The 23,430-nt window shown below is 41.5% G+C and overlaps 1 protein-coding gene across 1 annotated transcript in view; it reads right to left on the bottom strand.

Annotated features, from left to right (window-relative positions):
* DNAH9 (dynein axonemal heavy chain 9) overlaps nucleotides 1-23,430 on the bottom strand; it is a 380,960-nt gene that overhangs the window by 289,278 nt on the left and 68,252 nt on the right. Inside the window, exons 16-20 of the mRNA XM_003818106.6 lie at nucleotides 21,939-22,135; nucleotides 21,405-21,829; nucleotides 11,206-11,428; nucleotides 10,294-10,460; nucleotides 747-1,617 (exon numbers count right to left, since the gene is read on the bottom strand). Coding sequence (XP_003818154.4) covers nucleotides 747-1,617; nucleotides 10,294-10,460; nucleotides 11,206-11,428; nucleotides 21,405-21,829; nucleotides 21,939-22,135 — 1,883 coding nt within the window. The remainder of the gene's footprint in view (nucleotides 1-746; nucleotides 1,618-10,293; nucleotides 10,461-11,205; nucleotides 11,429-21,404; nucleotides 21,830-21,938; nucleotides 22,136-23,430) is intronic.

Below are 23,430 nucleotides of genomic sequence, written 5' to 3' on the forward strand. Positions count from 1 at the left end.
TTAGCAGGAAAACTATGTTTGGGCAGAACGTGCTTTAATTTCTAACCAAAGCCTGGACAGCCCGTGACATTTTGGAATCAAGCTAATTTGTAAGCAAAGAACTTGCTGTACTGAAAGAATATACAGGAAGCCTAAAGAAAAAATTTAAAAATGAATCAGAGTCCACTGAGAGAGGGGTAAGTTAATGGCACATTAATTAGAACTAATTAGAAGGGGCAATCAAACACAGGGAAGGTAATAATGAGAAGAACACATATTTTAGGGGAATCCATTGTTTGGTGTTTAGCTGACAGCTGGTAGTTGGAGCGCTGGCACAGGTCAGCGGTTTATAGAATGGCATGCTGCTGAGAAGGAACTTGAATTTGCCTGGAAACGAGACTCGCTTTCAGTGGACACTTGAATTTTAACGATCCAAGAAGCAACCCGTGAGGACCTCATTCCAAACTGCAGTAGCCAGTATTTTTTTTTTAATCTTTCTTATATATACATTTTTTTTCTGAATGAGGTTCTCCTTTCTTTTTCCTACCCATTGAAGGACAAACTGATTGGTGTGCATTTCACTGTCCCTCTTTTCCTCTGCCTAACTTTCGGTGGCAGGTAAGGCGAACATCTGTGGGAAGTGCCTTTAAGTAAAGTCAAAGCAAGGAGGCAGAAAAGGAAAGAGCCTAGACAATGCAGGAACTGGGTGACCTTCCCTTCACCCTGGATCAGAGAATAGAGAGATTCTAGATTTCTTTAGCAGGTACCTGGGGTAGCTGTGCCCGAATATCTTCAGATCCAATGAATATGCTTTCCAGGTGAGTCCATGTTCGCTGCACTTCAAACCAGATAGAGATGACAGCGTCCACTGTGGACAGCTTCTTCTGCCAGCCCGACACCTCCTCCAAGAAGAAAGCAACATACTTGGACATCACCAGGTTCTGAAGTTGAACTTGATTATCCTCCAGAACCTCTATGAGGTCCTCATCAGAGCACAGGAGGGGGACATTGGTCCGTGGGTGGGGCTCATACTGGAATTCCATGCCAGCCCAGGTGGTCTGCAGCTCCTTTAAGGTTTTCTCCATACCCATCTCTTTTGCAGCTTTGTCCACAATGCCCCGGACCTCATCCTCATAGTGGTGCAGCTGGAGCTGCAGCAGGTGCGCTAGGGTGGTGTCCTGGTCCATAGTGAAGCTCACACCGGTGGCCTGCATCAGCTGCCTCCAGTGCCGCTCCCGGATGGCTGGATTCTGCAGCTCAGCTACTGCCCTCAGGGAGCTCAGCGTGTTCCACACAGTGCTTTCCAGGCCTGTGAATGCATCCCAGGCCCTGACCTCCTTGTCCAGGTTTCGGATATGCCGGGCAAACTGTTTGCACTCCAACTCCATGGCTTCCACGTTGATATTCCTCCAGGGTGTGGTCTCCCAGGCATGGATGCTGGAGGTCACCATTCCAATGGTGTCCCAGAGCTCCTTCAGCTGGCAGACCTCCTTCCTGCACTGCCTCAGCTGCTTGTAGTCAGGGACATTGACTTCAAATAAGCTGGCAGACTCAGAAATGGAGGCCATAGTGGATTCCATCTGCTGGATCTCGATGTGCCTGGCATCCAGCATTTGATGAGGGTGGATGCTATCAAACCTACAAAACACAGTGTGTTCCTTTGTAAGTATGGCACGCAGGGGCCCATCTCCTAGCATCTCTAAGGTAGCAACCAGCTGAAATATTTAAATGCTTGGTGTTTTAGGAAAGAGCAGTGGCTTTCACCAAAAACATTCTTTTCACCAAAGCAAATAATGTCTTTTCTTCCCAGGATTTTCTTTTGGGAAAAAAAAAAAACACACTCAGGACAGACTGGGGTGGAGTGGGCATTGGAAGAAGGGCAATTCAAGAACATTATGCTTGGATGTTCTCCACCCAGGTCTAGAAGGGAATACCCCCTTATCCAAGCCCCTTTAGACTCTGCCCTTCATCTAGCTGTTGGTTCTGAAGACCATTTGACACAAAAGAGCACTGTCATATTACAGCAGAAGCCGGAAAGCCAAGGGCCTTGCCAGGAACCTAGTGATAGGTGATTTCTTAAATTTATTTTTTATTTTTATTTTTTTTTTGAGACAGAGTCTCGCTCTGTTGCCCAGGCTGGAGTGCAGTGGCATGATCTCGGCTCACTGCAAACTCTGCCTCCCGGGTTCAAGCAATTCTCTGCCTCAGCCTCCCAAGTAGCTGGGAATACAGACACCTGCCACCATGCCTGGCTAATTTTTGTGTTTTTAGTAGAGACGGGGTTTCACCATGTCTGCCAGGCTGGTCTTGAACTCCTGACCTCGTGATCCACCCGCCTTGGCCTCCGAAAGTGCTGGGATTACAGGCACAAGCCACCAAGCCTGGCTTGGTAGGTGATCTTTAAGTGGGAGAGCTGGGACTCAGGAGCCCAACCTTGACCCTCCCTCCATTGATCACTCTGGGGCAGTGGCTATCAGCCTGGGCTGCATGTCATGATCTTCTGAAAGCTTTGTAAGATCCCCATGCCCAGACTGCTCTATAGACCAACTAAATCAGAACCACTGGGGGCGGGACCCAGATGCACTCCACAGGTGATTTCCATTTGCCAGGATGGTGTCATCATTCATGGTGAAGCTCAGACTGGTGCCTGCATCAGCTTCAGGCAACAGCACTTCATGCTGGTGAACCACTGTGAGCGGCCATGAAGACTGGCTGCAAAGCCCTTGATAGATAATCGTGGTCACTTTCCTTCACCGTGTGCCTTGAATCTGGCTCCTCATCTTCGTGAGTTCCTCTCCAAGCTGTCCCTGATCTTCCAGTTCTGCCTTTGCCCTTCCCTGGGCCACTCCCTTCTGCATCCTGGGGCAGCCTCTGGGCTTGCACTCGACACCTATGAGCACCATTTCTAGCTTTTTAGTTCACATTTCCTCATCCTCTTCTCTCCAGTGTTTATGGCATGCACGCACCTGAAACTGCTTCTAATCCTCGTAAGTGTGGACAGACTTTATGCTGCCATACAGCAAAGCATGCATTCCTGCATAGTGTTTTCCCCAACATAAGACCCTACATGCAAAGGAACCCATGTAGGCAGATGGCTTTTTTTTTTTTTTTTTTGGCTTACTGCAATCTCCGCCTCCCGGGTTCAAGTGATTCCCCTGCCTCAGCCTCCTGAGTAGCTAGGACTACAGGCACACACCACCAAGACTGGCTAATTTTTTGTATTTTAGTAGATACGGGGTTTCACTATGTTGGCCAGGATGGTCTCCATCTCCTGACCTCATGATCCACCTGCCTCAGCCTCCCAAAGTGCTGGGACCATAGGCATGAGCCAACCCGCTCGGCTGCAGATGGCTTTTTTATGGTCAAGGGCACTCATAGCCCTAGTGTTCAAGGACCCTCTCATTTTCTCCTCCAACCCCACTTTATTATACTCACTCTCATCCTCAAGCTCAGGTTTTCTTGCTTCTGTGTGCTTGGAGGGCTACATACTAGACACACCACAGCTTAAGGGAGAATGGTATGTTTTGCTAAAATCAAAACACGTCATCATGGGGTTCACCATCAAAGGGAAGGTTGTGAGGAAATGACTAACTAGAGAATCGGCCGTTTCCTCCCATCAACAGTGTGTGTGTGTTTCTGTGTGTACATGCATGTGTTTGCGTGTTGGTAGGTAGAATACAAAAGGAGTGAAAAAGGAAGAAAATGACATACAAACTCCTGTTTTTCAACTGCCCTTTCTCTGTTGACTTTAGAAATATTTGACTTGACAGATGGAAAGTAATCCTAATTGAAGTCGTTTACCTGAATGCTTACCACTTAAGCCTAATTGCCATGCAACAGAATAACAGTTATGCATACTATTAAATTAGTGTCAGATTAACTTCGACGCTTGTTATGTTTGAATCCTGCTTGTTCAATCTAAATCGTTTTTGGCTCAGGTGCTATGGTTGTAGATTTACATCTTAAGAGAATGGGACTATCATTTGCATGCCTTCTCTATTATTTAGCTCCCACATATTTCAGAACAGAAGGTCAGAGTGCTCAGAGTTGAAAAGGGCCCTGTCTCTCTACATATATATAGAGAGAGGAGCTTTCTCCCTTACGAGGAAGAAAGAACTAGGAGGAAAGAAATGGAAGGTGCTCATGGCAAGGGGCCCAGCAAAAAAGATCACCAAGGGTGAGGAGTTCTTGTGTTTATTCTTCATTTCCAAAGACTAATCGTTGGTGTGTGTAGGTTCCACTTTTTATCTTGACTAGAGTGAACTTAGAATGTGAACTGAACCTCTTGATGTTAGTTAAAATTCAAACAAATTCTAAAAGCCCACATGCTGTTTAATTTGTTAGTGGAACACCATTTAGGAATAACTTTTTAGGTAAGATAGGAGCTATTTGGGGTGCACATGGAAGATTAGAAATTATCTTGCTAACCATTCTTCCTTTGGCACCCATAAGCATTCTTAAATCAATGTTGGTTCCTCAAGTATTTATAAGAGGTGAATATTTATCAAACTTATTCCAAACTTCATTCATCCTGCAGCATAATTTTTGTTTATAGTTTAGATTTGTGGGTGATCATTTTCTGTAGCTAAGCACACATAAAAACCAACTTGGCCTAAGTTGTGAAGGGAACCCATAGATGTGTAGCCTTCTTATGATTTCAAACCTTTAGAGCAAATTGTCAGGATATTCATAGACCTCGTCCACGTGCCTAAAAAGCTGGAAGCCATCCTCTAAACTCTTGGGAAATGATACAGTATAAGAACAAGAAAGCAATAGGAGGGAAAAGGGTGGGTTGAGTCTTTGAAGTTGAAATAATAAGGCAAAATGTATTTTACTCTAAAAGAGAAATGCCTGGAAAGCTTGGATGAATAAAACTATAATTAAAAGAAATGAAAATACGGCGCTCATGCATTTGATCGTGGAAAAATGACTGATTCAGGCCTGACCCAGATGTGAGCCTAGAGAGAGAGGAATAAGTGAGCTAAATTGATTCCTGGGAAATTGGCTGTTGGTAAATGGGAATCTCAGTACCATCTGTATCTGTGTATACCATGAACGGTGTCACACCTGTCCTTGATAACCACCAGGTAGCATAAAACTCAACGTGTCTCACGCCTGTAATCCCAGCACTTTTGGAGGCCGAGGCGAGTGGATCACGAGGTCAGGAAATCGAGACCATCCTGGCTAACAAGGTGAAACCCTGTCTCTACTAAAAATACAAAAAATTAGCCAGGCATGGTGGCACGCACCTATAGTCCCAGCTACTCGGGAGGCTGAGGCAGGAGAATCACTTGAACCCGGGAGATGGAGGTTGCAGTGAGCTGAGATCCCGTCACTGCACTCCAGCCTGGGTGACAGAGCGAGACTCCGTCTCAAAAAAAAAAAAAAAAATTAATGTATCCAACCCTGACTTTGTGAGGCGCAGTCCTTCCAATTCTGTGCCCGCCTCAGTGAACAGTGGGATAAAAGCTCTTCCGACCACTTGTCCAAGCTAGAAGATGAAAAATCCCCTTACACTCTCCTTCTCCTCCATCTCCCACATTCAATCAATCCTGCAGATATTCTCCTAAATCTCTCTGTAATCTATTTTCCCCTCTCCCTCATCTCTGCCACTGCTTCTGATCAGGCCTCACCACTTCTTATCTGGGCTGTTGGAACCACTCTCCCATTGAGCACCTGGTTTTGAGCCTACCTTGCCCCATTCTGTTCTCCGCAGCCATGAGAAGGTGGTCTTTACATTATGTTTTTGTCATACTTAGACTCCTCAGTGGCTGAGATTATGGTCAAAACATGGCCCCCTCCATTCTCCTCTCCTGCTTCCTGCATCCCAGCCATACACACATGCAGTTTTCCAGCTGTTTCTTACATTTTCATCCTTCTGCATCTTCGTATGTGCTATTTCCTTTGCCCAGAATATCCTCATTTTGTAACTCTTTTTTTTCCCCCTGAAACAGCTCTTACTTGCCACTGGCTCTGGCTCACCATGATAATAAGCACCATGTTCTACGGGAGGTGTGAACTGCCTCCCCGGGCGGGGTTAAAGCTGGTGCCCAATGTGCATGCCTTATTGCTCATTTTTGAAATTGTCCCTGAGGCTATAAGTCCTTGAGGTCAGGAAAGGTGTATTATCTCAAAATCCTAACAGCTACATCATTTTTTGCTGGCTCCACTGCTGAGACCATAACCTCATCTACTCCATGAAAGCCTAAATCCTGTGAATGAGTCAGATTAACTGGAAGAACAGGATCAAGCTGAATGAATGACATATCTTAGGAAACCGATATGTCTCTGGGAGGTTTAATGACAAATATTGCCCTTTTCTGCAGTTATGGAAGAGACAGCAGACACTGTGCAAGAAGGTCAAAAGCCCTTCTTTCCTCATGACTGCTGCCTTGGGCTATTTGGAAAGCTGTTTTCTCTAGTTGTCATGTAGGACAGCACCTCATGGAAGAAATCTTCAAGAAAGCCCTCCCAGCCATTCATAGAATCTGGTTGCCTGCTGAAAACACGAATGGTCTTCATTGAGCTGGAGCTCATAGAGGTAGATTATTTTGGCTCAGTAATCCCTCGATTACCTTGGTCTTGTTGTGGGCAAGAAGACTATATGTCATGGTGACGTTTCTTAAGGTCAAGAGGACTGTGCTCAAGGTCAGGAAGACCAAACAGTGAAACACCACTAGAGCATGGGGGCATTCCTTTCATTCAAGAGGGAGAACTGGTCACCAGCTTTAAGAGTTGCACAAAGCCCTTGAATCTGAGTAAGATGATTTAGCCAATTACTAAGGTGAGAGCTCGGCTCTCACCAAAACATGGTGTTATAATTTAGAGTTAAGAACTAAAGGAGGAGCTGAAATTTGACTTGGACATGAAGAACCTCAACCTATGCAACCTGACTTCACACAGCACCTGTCAGACTGCAAGGGCTTAATAAGACACTCAGGTTTTTTTTCTCTCCTCAAACACGAGAACATTCAAAACTGAGCTTAACCTGTGTAACCTAATCAGGAGCAGAAACTTGCATCCACAGAGAAATGTACCAGGGTCTGCACTTTAGAAATTTATAAATGATCTAAAAGTGAAGAAACCAGAATTAAACTCAAACTTGAATTCACAGAAAAATATACCAGGGCCTGCAACTTAGAAATTCATAAATAACTTAACAGTGGAGAAACCAGATTTAAACTCACATGCCACACATAATACCTACAAATTTTGAACACTCACACGCACCAAACTAAGAAAGAAAACAAAACACATAAGTTGACATCCACTAAGATTCGCTTTAGTGATAAATCTACAATTCCATTTTAGCTCTGATGTTTTTTTTGACAAGAAGAGAAATACACCAAAATTGCAGAAATGTTTGGTTTCCCAGCAGTTCTTTTCAAAGCATCCTCTTCCAGGGATTCATCTGCATGTCAAATTAGCAGATGTGAATTTGGAACACCCAGCTAAGAGTAGCAGTATCCTCACAGCCAGCAGATACAAGTGCAAAGAAAGAAAAACGAACACAACTATCAAATAAAAATAAAATGAAAAAACAAACAGGAGTTGATCAATACACAAAATATACCCATGAAGGAGGAATACCGAATTTCGAACAGACACAAAAGCACACCAATGTTGTTTCCCTTTCAAGCAGTCTTAGAAGTCTCTTTGGGAGGATATTTTCCCCAACATCTTTGAATTTTTTTCTTTTTTGAAATTATCTTAAGAGACTGTTGGGCCGGGCGTGGTGGTTCATGCCTGTAATCCCAGCACTTTGGGAGGCCAAGGTGGGAGGATCACGAGGTCAGGAGTTCGGGACCAGTCTGACCAACATGGTGAAACCCTGCCTCTACTAAAAATACAAAAATTAGCCAGGCATGGTGGTGGGCACCTGTAACCCCAGCTACTCAGGAGGCTGAGGGAGGAAAATCACTTGAATCCAGGAGGCGGAGGTTGCAGTGAGCCGAGATCGTGCCATTGCACTCCAGCCTGGGTGACAGAGTTAGACTCTGTCTCAAAACAAAACAAAACAAAACAAACAACAAAAAAAAGACAGACTGTTGGTGCAAAAATATTAGTGTCTTTATTTTTATGGCTGTTGCCTTTGGTGTGGTTGTTGTTAACACTAAGTAGTATTACCTAGCTGGAGAACTTACCTCCTTCAGCAGTTTTGGCTCTGAATTGGTGTTCAATTTCAAAAATTCAATTGCATGCCCAAAAAAGAGTCAGAAGAATAAGCCTCAGACTCTGAAAGATAGTCCCCAAAGGAGTCTACAAGGGTTTCGAGCAACAGATGATTCTTTGGAACAAGGGCGTGGCTCCTAAGGCAATTATTCTAAAGGGATACAGACTTAGGAGTTACATTCCTCCGCATGATTGCTCGAAAGGAAACCAATTACTTCCCTTTAGGGTGGTGGTTTCCAAACTTGGCTGCACATTGGAATTCCTGGAGCTTACAAAATACTGATTCACGGGTCTCGCCTCCAGAAAGTCTAACTTCATTAGTATATAGGACACACTGGGCATATTGGGAGTTTTAAAATCTCTCCAGGTGATTCTGAATGTGCAGCCCAACTGGCAGCACATTGCTTTAGAGTCATATGTTTTATATATTTATATCTTATGTCTGTTTTACACACTTGTCCTTCCCTGCCTCTTAACCTACTCATCTTATTCTCTGTTACCCCAAGTATAATGCTTGGGAGATAGCAGCTGCTTAATAAATGTTTGAAGAATGAATGATAAAAATAGGCATGCCAGGTTGGGTGAGCAACCACCCAGTTTGCCCAGAACACAGGTGCTTCCTAAGACATGAGCATGCTTGTAGTTCCAGCTACTCAGGAGGCTGAGGTGAGAGGATTGCTTGAACCCAAGGAGTTCAAGGGTGCAGTAGGCTATGATTATGATGCTGCACTCCAGCCTGGGTGACAGAGCAAGACACTACCTCGAAAATGCTGCTATCTCCCAAGCATTATGCTTGGAGTTACAGAGAGTAAGATGAGTATGTTAAGAGACAGGGAAGGACAAGTGTGTAAAACAGACATAAGATATAAATATATAAAACCTATGACTCTAAAGCAATGTGCTGCCATTTGGGCTGCACATTTAGAATCACCTGGAGAGATTTTAAAACTCCCAGACAACAACCAGAACAATCCTGGACAAACCAGTACAGTTTTTCACCATAGTACCAGACACAGTGCTACACACTTTCAAGAATGATCTCTTTAATTCAACCCACAACTATATGTGGTGGATACTACTATCATCTACATTTTATAGATGAGGAATCTGGAGCACAAAGGTATTAAGTAACTTTGTCATAACATAAGAAGTAAGTAGAAGACCTGAAATTAGACCCCAGGCCACCTGAATCTAGCATCTGTGCACTTAATTTTTATTGAACTTCGTTCCAGTGAAGTTGTATCTTTTTTTGTTTGGTTTGTTGCTTTAATATTTCTGTGGGCAAATAACCTTTGAAAATGAAAACATTCCTCACTGTAAGCATCGAGAATTTTCCAGTTTGGAGATTTTGAAGTCTGTCTACCCAACAATATAGAGGAGACCCAGCAAGAAATGAAGCTCAAGGAAACAGGAAACAAATCACAGAGCTGGAGCGTTAGGGCAAAGGGCACCCAATCTAGCTGGCACATCAGCAGATGTAGGACCATTGAGCGCCAGCTTGGCCTCCTGGTTGGAGCCGTTGATGCTGAGCAGTGGACCAGAAGCAGACCGCTTCACCACGGGAGGAAATCCCTGAGAAAGGAGCCCAAGTATGTGCAGTGTGGGCATGGATGAATGGTGTTGCTGATCCTAGAGTTGCTTTGTTTATGTAAAGACCTGTCATAACAAGCAGGAAGGTGTTGGAACCAAGCAGAGAGAAACCCCCTGAAGAAAACCTTCACCTAAATCCTTCCTTTATGCTGCCAAAATGAAATGCTCTGTAAAATTTTAAAAATTCAATCAGCCACTTTTTAAAACCAAAAGAACAGTCTGTGAGAACTTAGAATGCTAAAGGTTTAGTAAAATCCTAGTAATTATACCACTTATCATCCCTTTATAAACTTGGAGGCACAAAGATGCTTCTAGATATATATGCATCTTTTTAAGGCAAGATGTTTGTACAATCCTTGGCCTTTTCATACAGGTCATGATAGGATTCAGTCCACATTAGCACCACGTTTCAACCACAGGTCCTAAATGGGAAGGAAGATTATTAACTGGTCTGCAGCTGCTGGAAGAATACACACGCCCCACAAAAAGATTATCCATTACTCAAAGACTGCAGTGTTCACAGAAAGAGAGGCAGCAGTGTTCGGCCCATACCTGAACGGGGCTTCTTTGTGGAATTGCTCCCAGAATTGCTGCTGTTCTGCATCGAAGGCTGTGCACCTCTGGCGGAGGAGTGTCACTTCATTTGCCTGCAGTGGGGCCACCTGCTGCTTCACAGTAATGGCCACCTTTTTTATGTTGTTCCATTTCTCAGGCAGCTCCTGCAAAGGAAACCTCAGTGTGGTCAGATTCTCAAGATGCTCTTTCCTCTCCCATAGTCCTGAGCTGGACAGAGCCCAGATGCTTCCATCTGTGCTACAAGATGGTACAATGGTGTGGTGGTGTCATCTTCCCATTCCCTACAATCTGCCCTCCACCCACTCTTCCTCGACTTCCTTCCGCAGCTGCTCTCAACTATTACCTACCACTCACTCAACACTAACCTTCTTGCTCTCAACCTCTGGTCCTCTAAGCCCTCTAAATTTGTGAAAACTTGGAATGCTAAAGAGACTTTTAGATTTTTCTTAAAGGAAGATGTTTCTACAATCTTCAGTTTCTATTGCTTCTACCATATTTCTACTGAAGCTACATTAACCCCTTCCCTTTTCTATATTCTTCAGGGTTGCTTGGTTATTTTCTTTTATGTCCCACATTACCTCTTGGACCATCTTAACATATTTCAGATCTGCTTTTTTTTTTTTTCTCAACCAAAACATTGGTTCATTTCTATGGAAAAAAATTATCCATCTTAATTCTCCCATCTATCTCCAGCATTGCCTTCTCCCATATGTACTGAGTTTCCAGAATTTGCTAGATGTTACAAATACGCTACACATTATAGTTCCAAAACACGGATCTTGCAGCTCCAAGCCCTGTTTTTCATTTGCTGTACCCCACTTTACCCCATTCTGAAATCCTAAAATGTTTCCTCTATTTCTTTTATAAGGAAGACATAAATGCACTGACCTCCAGCTGCTTAAACACTGTTTCTGGCAATTCTTGTTCATAGGTCTTCAGCAATTCAATAGTCTGCTTTAAGGGCTCAAACATCTCATCAGTGTTACTCTGCCGTTCTTTAACAGCCATAAGGTGTCCCATGATCTCAACCAAGCCTTGGAAATCTCCTATTTCAACTTTCTTGAGTAAGCCGCTCTCACTGTTCTTTATAAACGCTTCCAGGTTGGCCAAGCTAATCAACACAAACAGAACATGAGGAACCATTCTCGTTCTACTTCTCGAAAGGCAGATGTATTGATTTCCCCAACAAAAATATCTATCATTATGAAAATACTACCACATGCCCAACACTTGACTAAGCACTCTGCATAGACTATGCTCTGATGTTAAGAATATGGCCTCTTGCACAAGGTGTTAAGGTTATGAATGGCAAAGACTGAGGCCTATCTTGCGATGAAGGAGACTCAGGAGGAGACACGACATCTAAATGTAATGTGTGATTTGGATAGAATCAAGAATGGAGGTCATTTCAGAGGTTCTCCGAGCGCACTCAAAATCTGTGATAGGTGCAGACCTTTGTATTAAATGCTGGATTCAGAGAAGTGGCAAAATTTATGAACTGGATAACATGAGAATTATGGCTTGCGATAGCATTGCTTTGTGAAAAGAAGCATAGAAAAAGCTTCTAAGAGGTGTTTGCTGGCAATGCATAAATGATCATATGTTGATGGAGAATTCCAGGAGAAAGAAGCTCATAATTTTCAGTAGGCCTTTATATCACTTTACTATATGGCAGGAAGAAACAAACATTTTTAAGTTGACAAATCAAAAACTGTCTTAAGATTATACTCTAATAAACATATTTTAAAACAAATAATAAAAGAGAAGGCTTAAAATGTGAAAAATAACAAAGAACAAAAACAAGCAAGCAAAATTATACAATAACTGAGTAGAAGATCTAAAAATGGAAAATATAATTATAATTTAAATTTCAACAAAGCTGAAAGGGGATTAGACTGCTGTATGATATACGTGGAGCAGTTTCTAAACTGCAGGGTAGAAAGAGAAAAAAGGAAAAATATGCAAGTTATTAAAAGACAGGAGACAATGAAAACATCACACATAAGTATAACAAAAGTGCCAGAAGAACGAAATAGAACAAACAAGAGCAACATTTGAGAAGAGTCTAGCTAAACATTTTCTAGAATTGCTGAAAGACTCGCAATGTAAGATCAAGAAAGCCCAACAAATCCCAAGCAGAATAAACATAAAGGAACCCTCATATAAACACTTCACTATGAAACTACAGATTACCAAAAGAAAAAAAAATCTTAAAATTAGCTTCAGAGCAAAGACAAGTTTCTTAAAACAACGACAGCACACATACAACAAAAACAAAACTAGACTGATAACTGACTACTCGGCAACACAAATGGAAGCCAGGACACAGTAGAATAATATTTTCAATAATCAAAGAGAATTTATGTTATTCTTGAATTCTCCCCTCCACAAAACTATTTTTAAAGAACAAGGGCAAAATGAATATATTTCAGACAAAGAAAGAATGAGAACACTTCATCAATAGACCTTTACTAAAGGAACTTCTAATGGGATATACCTCAGTCAGGTGTCTGGACTATAGAGCAATAATGGTAAGTATGTTGGTAAATCTAAATAGGAGGCCGAGGCGGATAGATCACAAGGTCAGGAGTTCAAGACCAGCCTGGTCAACATGATGAAACCCTGTCTCTACTAAAAATACAAAAACTAGCCAGGCATGGTGGCCTGTGCCTGTAGTCCCAGCTACTCGGGATGCTGAGGCAGAAGAATCACTTGAATCCGGGAGGCAGAGAGGTTGCAGTGAGTTGAGATCATGCCACTGCACTCCAGCCTGGGCGACAGAGCGAGACTGCATCTCAAAAAATAAAAAAATAAAAAATAAATAAATAAACATTTGGTATATATATATATATATATATATATATATATATATATATAGTTCCTGGGGCTTAAATAAATAATAGAGAGCAATCTAAATTACTAGGAATGATAGAATATAATTTGATGGATGAACAGGAGACATGAAACTATTCTAAAGTCTTTTAATCATTGTGAAGAGACTAAAAATAGTAATAAATTTACTTATTTTAAGGATGCTTATTAAAATAGCAGTGGTAACCATTAGAACAGCAGAGCTACATGGCATGACATTCAAAGTAGCAGAGGAAAAAATGGAATAAGGAAAATAAAAGAAAACATGAAAAATTATACCCCAAAGCAGACAAAAAAGGAAGTCAATGAAAAAGAAAAAGAATAGCAAACTAAAAGAACATAATAAAATGGTAGATTTAAATTAAAATGTACCATGATCAATGTTAATGAACAAAACCCTCCAGTTAAAAAATACATATTGCTAAAGTGGATTTAAAAAATCAGTTCTATGCTCATTATAAAAATGTCTTCTAATGTAAGGGCACAGCAAGGTTGAAAGCCAAAGGATAAGAAGAGATGCACCAAGCAAATGTCACCAAAGAAAAATTGTTTTAGCTACATTAATAGAAGACAAAACATACTTTAGTACAAGACATATTGCTAGTGATAAAGAAGATGTTTAATGTTTGGTTAAAAGGCTCAATGTTCCAAGAAGATATAAAAAGTCAAAATCTGTATGCCTATAACATAACCTTAAAATATATGAAGCAAAAATTTACAGAATTACAAGGAGAAATTGACAATATACCACTAAAAATGGGAGATTTTTAATACAATTATCTTAGTAAGTGATGATAGATTAAGTAGATTAAAAAAGGCAGTGAAGATACAGTAGATTTGAATAGAATAATTAACAAACTTGAACAATAGGCATACATAGAACATTCTACTCAGTACTTACAGAATATACATTATTTTCAAATATGCCCAGAAATTTATAAGAACTGAATATACTATATTGAATAAGGCAAACTTTAACAAATTTCAGAAGCTTGTTATTAGACATATCATTTCTAAACCACAGCACAATTAAGTTGGAAATTAATAAAAAACTATAACTAGAAAAGTCTCACATTTGAAAAATTAAAAAATCTAAACCCATTATAATTAATATTAAAAGTATTTAGAACTAAATTGTAATGAGAATATTACATACTAAAATGCAAAATGGAGGTAAAACTGTATTTAGAAAAGAATTTATAACTTTCAATGTTAGCATGCAAACAGACAAAAGACTCAAAATTAACAAGCAAACGTTAGCCAAAGAACAGAAAATAAATCCAAAGTAGTAAAGGAAATAATAAAAGAATAAATTATTGAAATAAAAATAAAACTACAATAAATAAGATCAATGAGTTTATTAGATAGTTTTTTTGTGTCCGGCAAGAAGAAAGGAAACCAGAAAGCACAAATAAGAATGAATAGAAGGCCAGGTGCAGTGGCTCATGCCTGTAATCCCAGCACTTTGGGAGGCCAAGGCAGGTGGATCACCTGGGGTCAGGAGTTCGAGACCAGCCTGACCAACATGGAGAAACCCTGTCTCTACTAAAAAATACAAAATTAGCCAGGCATGGTGGTGCATGCCTGTAATCCCAGCTACTTGGGAGGCTGAGGCAGAAGAATCACTTGAACCCGGGAGGTGGAGGTTGCAGTGAGCCGAGATCGTGCCATTGCACTGTGGCCTGGGCATCAAGAGTGAAACTCCGTCTCAAAAAAAAAAAAAAAAAAAAAAGAATAGAAATGAAAAGAGGGAGACACCATAGGCTTTGCAGAGATTAAACAGTTGAGAGGATCTTATCCATTTTATAATAATAATTTGAAGATTTACATGAGATGGATACATTCCTAGAAAATATGACTTACTCAAAGTGACTTACGAAGGAATAGAAAACTTCAATATCTTTATAATCATTAAAGAAATTATAGGCTAAAATCTTGTTACAAAGAAAATCACAATCCCAGATGGCTCAATAAGAAATTTAAATCAAACTCTCACAGATCAGAAAATTTCAAGATTACACCAACTCTTCTGGAGAAAAAATAAGAAGAATTACTTCTTGTTCTATGAAGCTAGCACAATTACAAAACCAAAAACCAGATACAGACAGGAAAAAAAAAAAAGAAAATTGAAGGCCAAATTCAATCACAAACAGGTGCAGTAATGCTAAACAAAATATTTGCAAACACAATAAGCCAGAGAGTATATTGAAAAAGATAATACTTTTTGTTGGGCATATCTCAGATGCTAGGTTGTTTTAACATTAGAAGCCAAATAATATGTTCAACACTTTAACGGCTTGAGGGAAAAACCAGAATTATCTTAATGGACATAGATAAAACATTTGATACAATTTTACATCCATTTATGCTAAATACTCCAAACAAATTAGAAATAGAAGGGAAATTTTAAAATCAGATAAAGCAAGTCCACAGAAAGCTCACAGCAAATATTATACTCAGCAGTGAAATGTTAAAAGCACTCCTTTTAAGATCAGAGACAAGACAAAGACGTATGTTATCCCCACTTTCATTCAACATTCTACTGGAAGTCCAAGCCAGAGTGGTAAGATAAGAGATAGAGATATAAAGCATAAAGACCGAGAAGGAAGAAGAAATAAAACTATCATAAATTTGTAGATGATGACCATGTACGTTGCAAACACCAAAGAATGTACAGATGAATTATCAAAATTATTAAATTAATTTAGCAGGATTGCGTGATATGAAATCAATGTACAAAATCAATTCAATTTCTACAGAAAATATGATTTTAAAATATTATTTATACTACGAACTGAAAAACAAAATACTGAGGAATATATTTGAACAAAAATATGCAAATTTTTTAAAGACAATGATTACAAAATTTCACTGAAAGACATAAAAAGGATGTAAATAAGCAAAGAGACAACATGTTCTTGGACAAGAATACTCAGTATCATCAATTCTACTCAAATTGATCTATAGTCACTAAAAATATAATTAAAATCCTAAAAGATTTTTTTCTTCTACAAACTGATGACTAAAATTTATATGAAATGGTAAGGACCAAGAACTGTCAAGATATTCTTGATGAAAATGATCCAGGTGGAGACTTGCCCTGCCAGATATCGAGATTTGTTACTAAGCTACAGTAATTAGGATTTCTTCATATTCATGAGTGCTAGATAAGGGACTATTTAATGTGAAAGATAAAATTTTAAAACTTTTAGAAGGGAATACAGGAGGGTATCATTAGGATATCAGGGCAAAAAAAGGATTTATTTAACAAGACAAAAGAAGAACAACATAAGGGAAAAATTGGACACATTTGGCCACACAAATTAAGAATTTGTTTATCAGAATACACCATAAGTGGAGTGAAAAGACAGGTCACAAAATGGTAGACTCCATTTGCAAGACATACAATAGCAAAGGACTAGATATAGAAAATGTAAGTAATTCCTAATGTAATTTCAAAAAGGAAAAAAAAGTCCAGTAGAAAAATGAGCCACAGATATGAATAGGCAGAGAAAAGGAAACATAATGACTCACCAAAAACATAAAAAGATGAGGACCTTTTTATACTCAGAGTAGTGCAAAATATTTACCACAGTGAGATACCATTACACTCCCACCAGAGTGGCCAGGATTGAACAATTTATCAATACTAAGAGGTGGGGAGGATGCTAGGCTGTAAGAGCTTTCACCCATGGCTGTCTCTACCTTGGAAGGAGCTTGGCATTATATGCATACTCTTTGACTTAGCAATTCCGCTCTTAAGTATACACCCTAGAGGAATGCTTGCCCATTCCATGATCACATATAAGAGTTCTTACAGCAACATTGTTAAAAGGGAAGCAGTGTCCTTAGGGAAGAGCAAAACCACTGGAAACAACCCAAATGTTCAACAACTATGGAATGGACAGATACATTGTGGTACATTAATCTAAGGGAATACTGTACGACAGGGAAAATGAACTACTGTTATACTGTCAACCTGGATAAATCTCAAACATAATGCTGAGTGAAAGAAATAGAACACAGAAAAATATATGGCATACAATAATATCATTTTTATGAAGTTTTAATGCAAGTCTCCATATAGGTATGTATGTATGCATATACATATGTATACATCCATATGCATACACATGTGTATATATCCATATACATACACACATACACAAAGTGATGAAGAAAAGCCTGGGAAGGATTATGTCACATTTAGGACCCTAGTAACATCTTGCAAGGAGGGAGAAGGATTTAAACTTTAAAATATAGCCAATGTTCTGTTTCTTAGCTGGATGACGCAAATTCACATATTCTCTTTAATATTGTTCTCTAAATTGTATGTATGTTATATTTCATCATAAAACTTTTTGTAGAGAGAGAATGGGAGGTGAAAAACCAAAAAAAAAAACAAAACAAATATAAACACATCTTTTGAGAAATTTTGCTGTAAAGGAGTGCATACAAAAAATTGTGTTGTAGCTGGAAGGGCTTGTGGGGTCATACTCCTTTCTCTTTTTCAATGTGGCAAATATGACAATATGCCCACATGCTACTAAGAATGTGTAAAGGAAAGAATTGATAATGTTGGAGATAGGGAATATTTAAGAAGGTAAGTCCTAAGGTGAGAGGAAAGAGACTGGATTTAGAAAAGCAAGGACAGCTTATCCACAGTCATGGGAGAGGTGGTTGAATATCCAGCTTCAAATGCAGGCATGCTGGTAGATTTGTTGGTGAAAAGGTGAATTAGTTCTCTCATGATTGATACTAATTTCTCAGTGAAATGAGAGGCAGAGTCATAAAGGCAGAGAAAATATTTGAAGGAAACAGGAGTCTGAGAGAATTGGGAAGTGTCTAGGAAAATGTGAAGGGCCTACCTGAATTTTATGTTCACAAATGAAACGTAGGACTGGTCAGAAGACTGGTTTGATTTTGCTTCATCAGGGATGAATTGCTCAGGAGCAGGTGTGGAGCACTGAGTTTAAACAGTCAGGGTTTTACAAGGTGGGAATGGGAGGGAATGGGAGGGAACAGGGACCAAGGATGATAGACTCTGAGAAAGCAGGGGAGTCAGTGAATTGGAAATCCTGATGGGTTTGAAGAATTCTGTGCAGCAGTGTTGCCAAGTAAGTGAGGTGGAAAGATAACAGGTGGAGGCCAGGGAGTGGAATGCTTCAACCTGAGCTTCTGAAGGCAGAGCAATTACTTCCCCATCATTCTCTGAGCCCCACTGAGAATGCAGAAGAGATGTAGGTAGCAGAGGTATGGCAGAGTGAAGGGCATTGGAAGGAGGAGGTCAACGATGTAAGAGCCAGTGTGATGGAAATTCTGTGGATGCTGGGTCATGGCGGGTGACTATCAGCAGAAAGTGGGAAGGGTGGGAAGGGAAACCTCTGAGCCAGACGCTAAGATCTGCACTGGTGAGCAAGAGGGACTAATGGCAGCAAGGCAGAGTGCAGTTGGTATTGTCTGAGAATTCACGTCAGCAGAGCTGGTGATTTTGAGGGAAGATGGTGGTGAAATGGTCTGGAAGCAGCACTGAAGAGCAACCATACCTTACCCACCTGCAGGCCTATTAGTAAGAGGGATATAGGAGAAAAGTCAGCCTCCACTTGGGAGGGCTGGAGGGAAAGCAGTGTCCTCAGAAGGGAGCCAGGTTTCAGTTGGAGCAAAACGGTGATGAGACAAGATGAAAGGGACAGTGGGCATTTGCTGCTGTAAGATCCTGAGGTCTGGTGCAAGGGCACGGGAAAGCTTTGCAAGTGCAGAGGTAGGGGTTGAGTCAGATTAGGGCAGGAAGAGCTGAATGAGATGAGAATTTACGTAATAAAAGGGGGTTGGACTTCTGGCAGTGAATGAAGTACCTAAAATGCAACATAAGGTGGGATTCATCCCGACCTGTTAAGGAAAGGTGGAAATCACATAATTACATGGCACAGAGGAGACAATAATAATTTTTTTATTATTTCTATTTTATCGAATCCTCCAGAATACAATAAAATCTTCTTCTAAAGTGTAACACAATAGCCAGTTTCTAGAATCACCAACTGTTAAAGCTAGAAGACGGAAGACACCTTAGAAGAATCCAGTTGGGCTGTCTTCTTTCAGAGGTGAGGAAACAGAGATCCAAGGACACAAAAGTCAGGCCTCCTAGCTGCTCTACTGTGTGTTCATCCTGTTAAACCAACCCCATTAGATCTTTAAAGCCTACCTGGTTGATGCCTATGGCAGCTGCTGTTACCACGTCCTGTATCAACCATGTGTTTTTGATCCTTTCACATCGGGGTCTTAGAAACTCTAGAGGGACTTCCCTGCACAGGGCTGAGCAATTTCTTGAGACAGCAGTGGCTGGCCTGTGAGCACACTTTCCATATGCAAACCAACTATTCCAGAGTCCAACCACCTCCTCTATGGGGCTCTCATGCTCTGGGCCATTATCCCCCTGCCCTAATCAGCCCAAGGCCAGGTCCCAGACAATTTGGAATAGCCTCTATGCCCCAGAGCTACTGAAATGTTCAAACTCGCCAATCCTGAGCCTGCTTGCCATGTCTTGTCTATTCCTTCCCACAGAAATCACAACAAAGGCTTCTGCCTGTATTCTCTGCCCCCCTCTGCTTCCTGATGGACGCTGGAGCTCCCCACTGTGGCCCTGTATGCCATACACCGTCCTCTTGAGAACTGTGAGTAATAATCTATCTGCTGTAAACTGTCCTCCTGGGAACTGTGAGTAATAACCTATCTTTTTATGGGAGTCATCTGCTGCTCTGTAGCCTTGCTGTGCCTGAATAATAAAACATGCATTTTGAAACATGCTGCTTATCCTTGAATTACCAGATGTAGCAATGAAGAGGGACCACAAAGCAGCTGTCTCCTCCAACAGTGCTCCATCCTGGGGCATCTGTCACAGTCCTACCACCCATCAGCATTTCCTCTTCTTGCCTCCGAGTTCCTCAGGGAAGAAAAGCTTTCATGAATGTGGAAGAATACACAGGAAGCCCTATTTAAAACATCCCCAGTCAGGCGTGGTGGCTCACACCTGTAATCCCAGCACTTTGGGAAGTCAAGGCAGCTGGATCACCTGAGGTCAGGAGTTCAAGACCAGCCTGACCAACATGGAGAAACCCTGTCTCTACTAAAAGTACAAAATTACCCAGGCGTGGTGGCACATGCCTGTAATCCCAGCTACTTAGGATGCTGAGGTAGGAGAATCGCTTGAACCCAGGAGGCAGAGGTTGTGGTGAGCAGAGATCATGCCATTGCACTCCAGCCTAGGCAAAAAGAGCAAAACTGCATCTCAAAAAAAAAAAAAAAAATCCCCACAAAGCGTTCTTGGGGTTTCCTAAGGTGGTTGAACATTACCCTTGGAAAATCTCTCAAAGTTTATTTGTAGATAGATAAAATTCTCAATGTTACCATTTTCTTTCTGCCTATGGCTCCAGATCACGGAGCAAGGCAGTGGCAGCATTAAGCAAAACCAGCACTGAACTGAGGAGGGGGTCAGGTTGGCCTCCCTGCAGTGTCGTCCAGCACTCCAAAGGGCGATCACTGTGCAGAGGGACTGGTGGTCCCCAGTGGGATTCTGAGATGGGGGTCGAGATTCTAATTGTGGTGGGTATCTGGGGACCAGGCCAAGGTAAAGTGACCGGGGGACTGTTGACTACATGGATTATTCATTCAGAGGATGATGCTCTGGCTTAGAGAGCCTAGTGCTGGGCTGGGTGGTCTAGGTCACAGTAGGGCAGACAGAATTTCATATCCAGCCTGTTGCACAGTGAGAATGGCACAGACAGGCAGTCAGGAGCACAGAGTTTTAGTGACATCCATATTGCCCAGCTGGATAATCCGAGACAAGGAATAAGAGGTAGAAGTAAAACAAAGAGGCCCATTAGACCCTCTCTGCTTCCCAAGCTTAAAGAGATTGCATGGAGCCGTGAAGGGAGCTTGGATCTGCTATTATTGTCTCTAATATTCCTTACCACTTAACCACGTGCCTTTCACACAATGGACGTCAAACAGAAAACAAAACAAAGAGGCCTTATCTGGTAAACAAAGAAAAGGGCAGGACTTAAGTTACCATGGTGTCCAAAAGCCTAGAACCTCTAACCAGCTGTCTTAATTTTTAATTTAACCAACATACCCATGGGGAAAAAATATAAAAAAGGTTTAAAAACATGGTGTTCCTCGCAGCCTAGCATGCTGGAAGAAAGTGAAAACAACTATTGTACCTGTGAGTGACGTGGTCCACAAGATGCTGTTTGAACAGGAGGCTCCACCTCTTAATAATATTCAGCAGAGATGCCTTAAAGGGTCGAATATCAATTTTCATCCAGCCGTCAAACACCTTGATGGGTTCCAGCCTGCACACCTCTTCATAGAGCATTTCATAGGAGTCGATTTGCACTTTAAACCGAGAAAGGAGGGGAGGGTTCTCTGGGATGCCATCTTCCACATGGTCTTCAATTTCTTCCGGAGTGAGGATGTGCCCGTACAGCAGAAACTGACCAAGAACCTCCTTCCGGTCCTCCACATAGAGGTACGAATACTGGCTGAAGGTGCTCTGATAGCCACAGCAGAGGCCCATCATTCTCTGGACTCTCTCCATGAGTGTGCGCCGCATGTTTGCCAAATCTGGCATACCGTCCAGGTCGACCTGGGGAAGCGAGACAACGGCAGGCAGGTTACACCAGTGTGTGGCAGGAAGTTTGAGATTCGGCTGGAGGGGACACAGTTGGAGGGCAGGATGGCTGCAGCTCCAGTACCTGATAGTGAGGAGAGCCGTTTTGTGGGGAAAGCCGTGGCACCAGAGATGATATCCTAAAAATGCTGGTGATGAGACCCTCAACAATGTCATAGAAACCCCCCTTCACTCCAGACTCCAGAGACGGATAGAAAACTAGCTCTGGGATGGCTAGACTCAGTTGTGCTTCAAATATTGGGGTAAGTCCTGCCTTACACTCTGAAAAACACGGAAAACAAGCAAACAAAACAAATTGTGGATAAAATGGACAAAGTAGAGGACTGTTTTAAAAGCACCCAGAGCAATGCTTTTCTTTAGATAAGCTGCTAGACTGTAGGGAAACGGAAATGTAAAATTTTGTTTACATCCCATACAATATGAGGGTGATAGTCTTGCAGTGCTTCTCAATGGGGGAACCACTGACATTTGAATAGGCCCATTCTGCTGCAGGGCTCTCCTGGGTACTGCAGGATATTTACTTTCCTTGTCTTCATGGAGCACATCCTAGTGACTGATCAGCCCAAGCCACTCCCCTTCCACATTCTCAAATGCCTCTTGGGGGACAGTCTAGCCTCTGGTTGAGAAGAGATTGATTGTTTTTTTTTTTTTTGAGATGCAGTCTGACTCTGTCACCGAGGCTGGAGTGAAGTGGCACAATCTTGGCTCACTGAAACCTCCACCTCCCGGGTTCAAGCGATTCTTCTGCCACAGCCTTCCAAGTAGCTGGGACTACAGGCATGCGACACTATGCCCAGCTAATTTTTGTATTTTTAGTAGAGATGGGGTGTCACCATACTGGCCAGGCTGGTCTCAAACTCCTGACCTCGTGATTCGCCCGCCTCAGCCTCCCAAAGTGCTGGGATTACAGGCATGAGCCACCGCGCCCAGCCAACAAGAGGTTGATTTTTCAAAGCCCATTTCTTGGAAGCAGCTGATTTCTTCCTAGGCACAAGCCATGCAATTCCACTTATCACTCTAGGTGAACAGGGGCAGGCTTGTCAACGATGTACAGACATGAACCACAAAGAGAAATTACAATTCTGCCTATTCTGCTCCTTATCCTTTTCTAAGAAATAACTTAATTTATTGCTGTAGTCCTGTAGTGATAAAAATTTTAAAAACAGTATGAATAATTAACAAATCCCTGATTACTTACTAGGTCAACTTGCCTTACTAAATTTAAATCAAAATACAACACAGAGCAAGATGTTCCAGGTACAAGATATATGCTTAAAGTTTTTACCAATAACCACTTATTTTTATATGACTTTTCAATTGTAGTTATATTTAGGAGCCCGTTATGGGCTGGATACTGTGGGTGGCAGAGCCTGTTCACTGAAATCCATTGTTGTCTTCTTCCCTTGAAATAGAGTAATAACTGGGATTTGACCAGATTTCCCAGCCTTGCTTGCAGACAGGTGTGGCAACGAAATTTCCTCACCAGTGGATGTAGGACAACATGATGGTGCCACTTGTGGGCTGGGACTCTTGAGACTGCAGGTGATCCTTCTCTG

Source organism: Pan paniscus, chromosome 19 (assembly GCF_029289425.2).
Source record: "Pan paniscus chromosome 19, NHGRI_mPanPan1-v2.0_pri, whole genome shotgun sequence".
NCBI classification, from domain to species: Eukaryota; Metazoa; Chordata; class Mammalia; order Primates; family Hominidae; genus Pan; species Pan paniscus.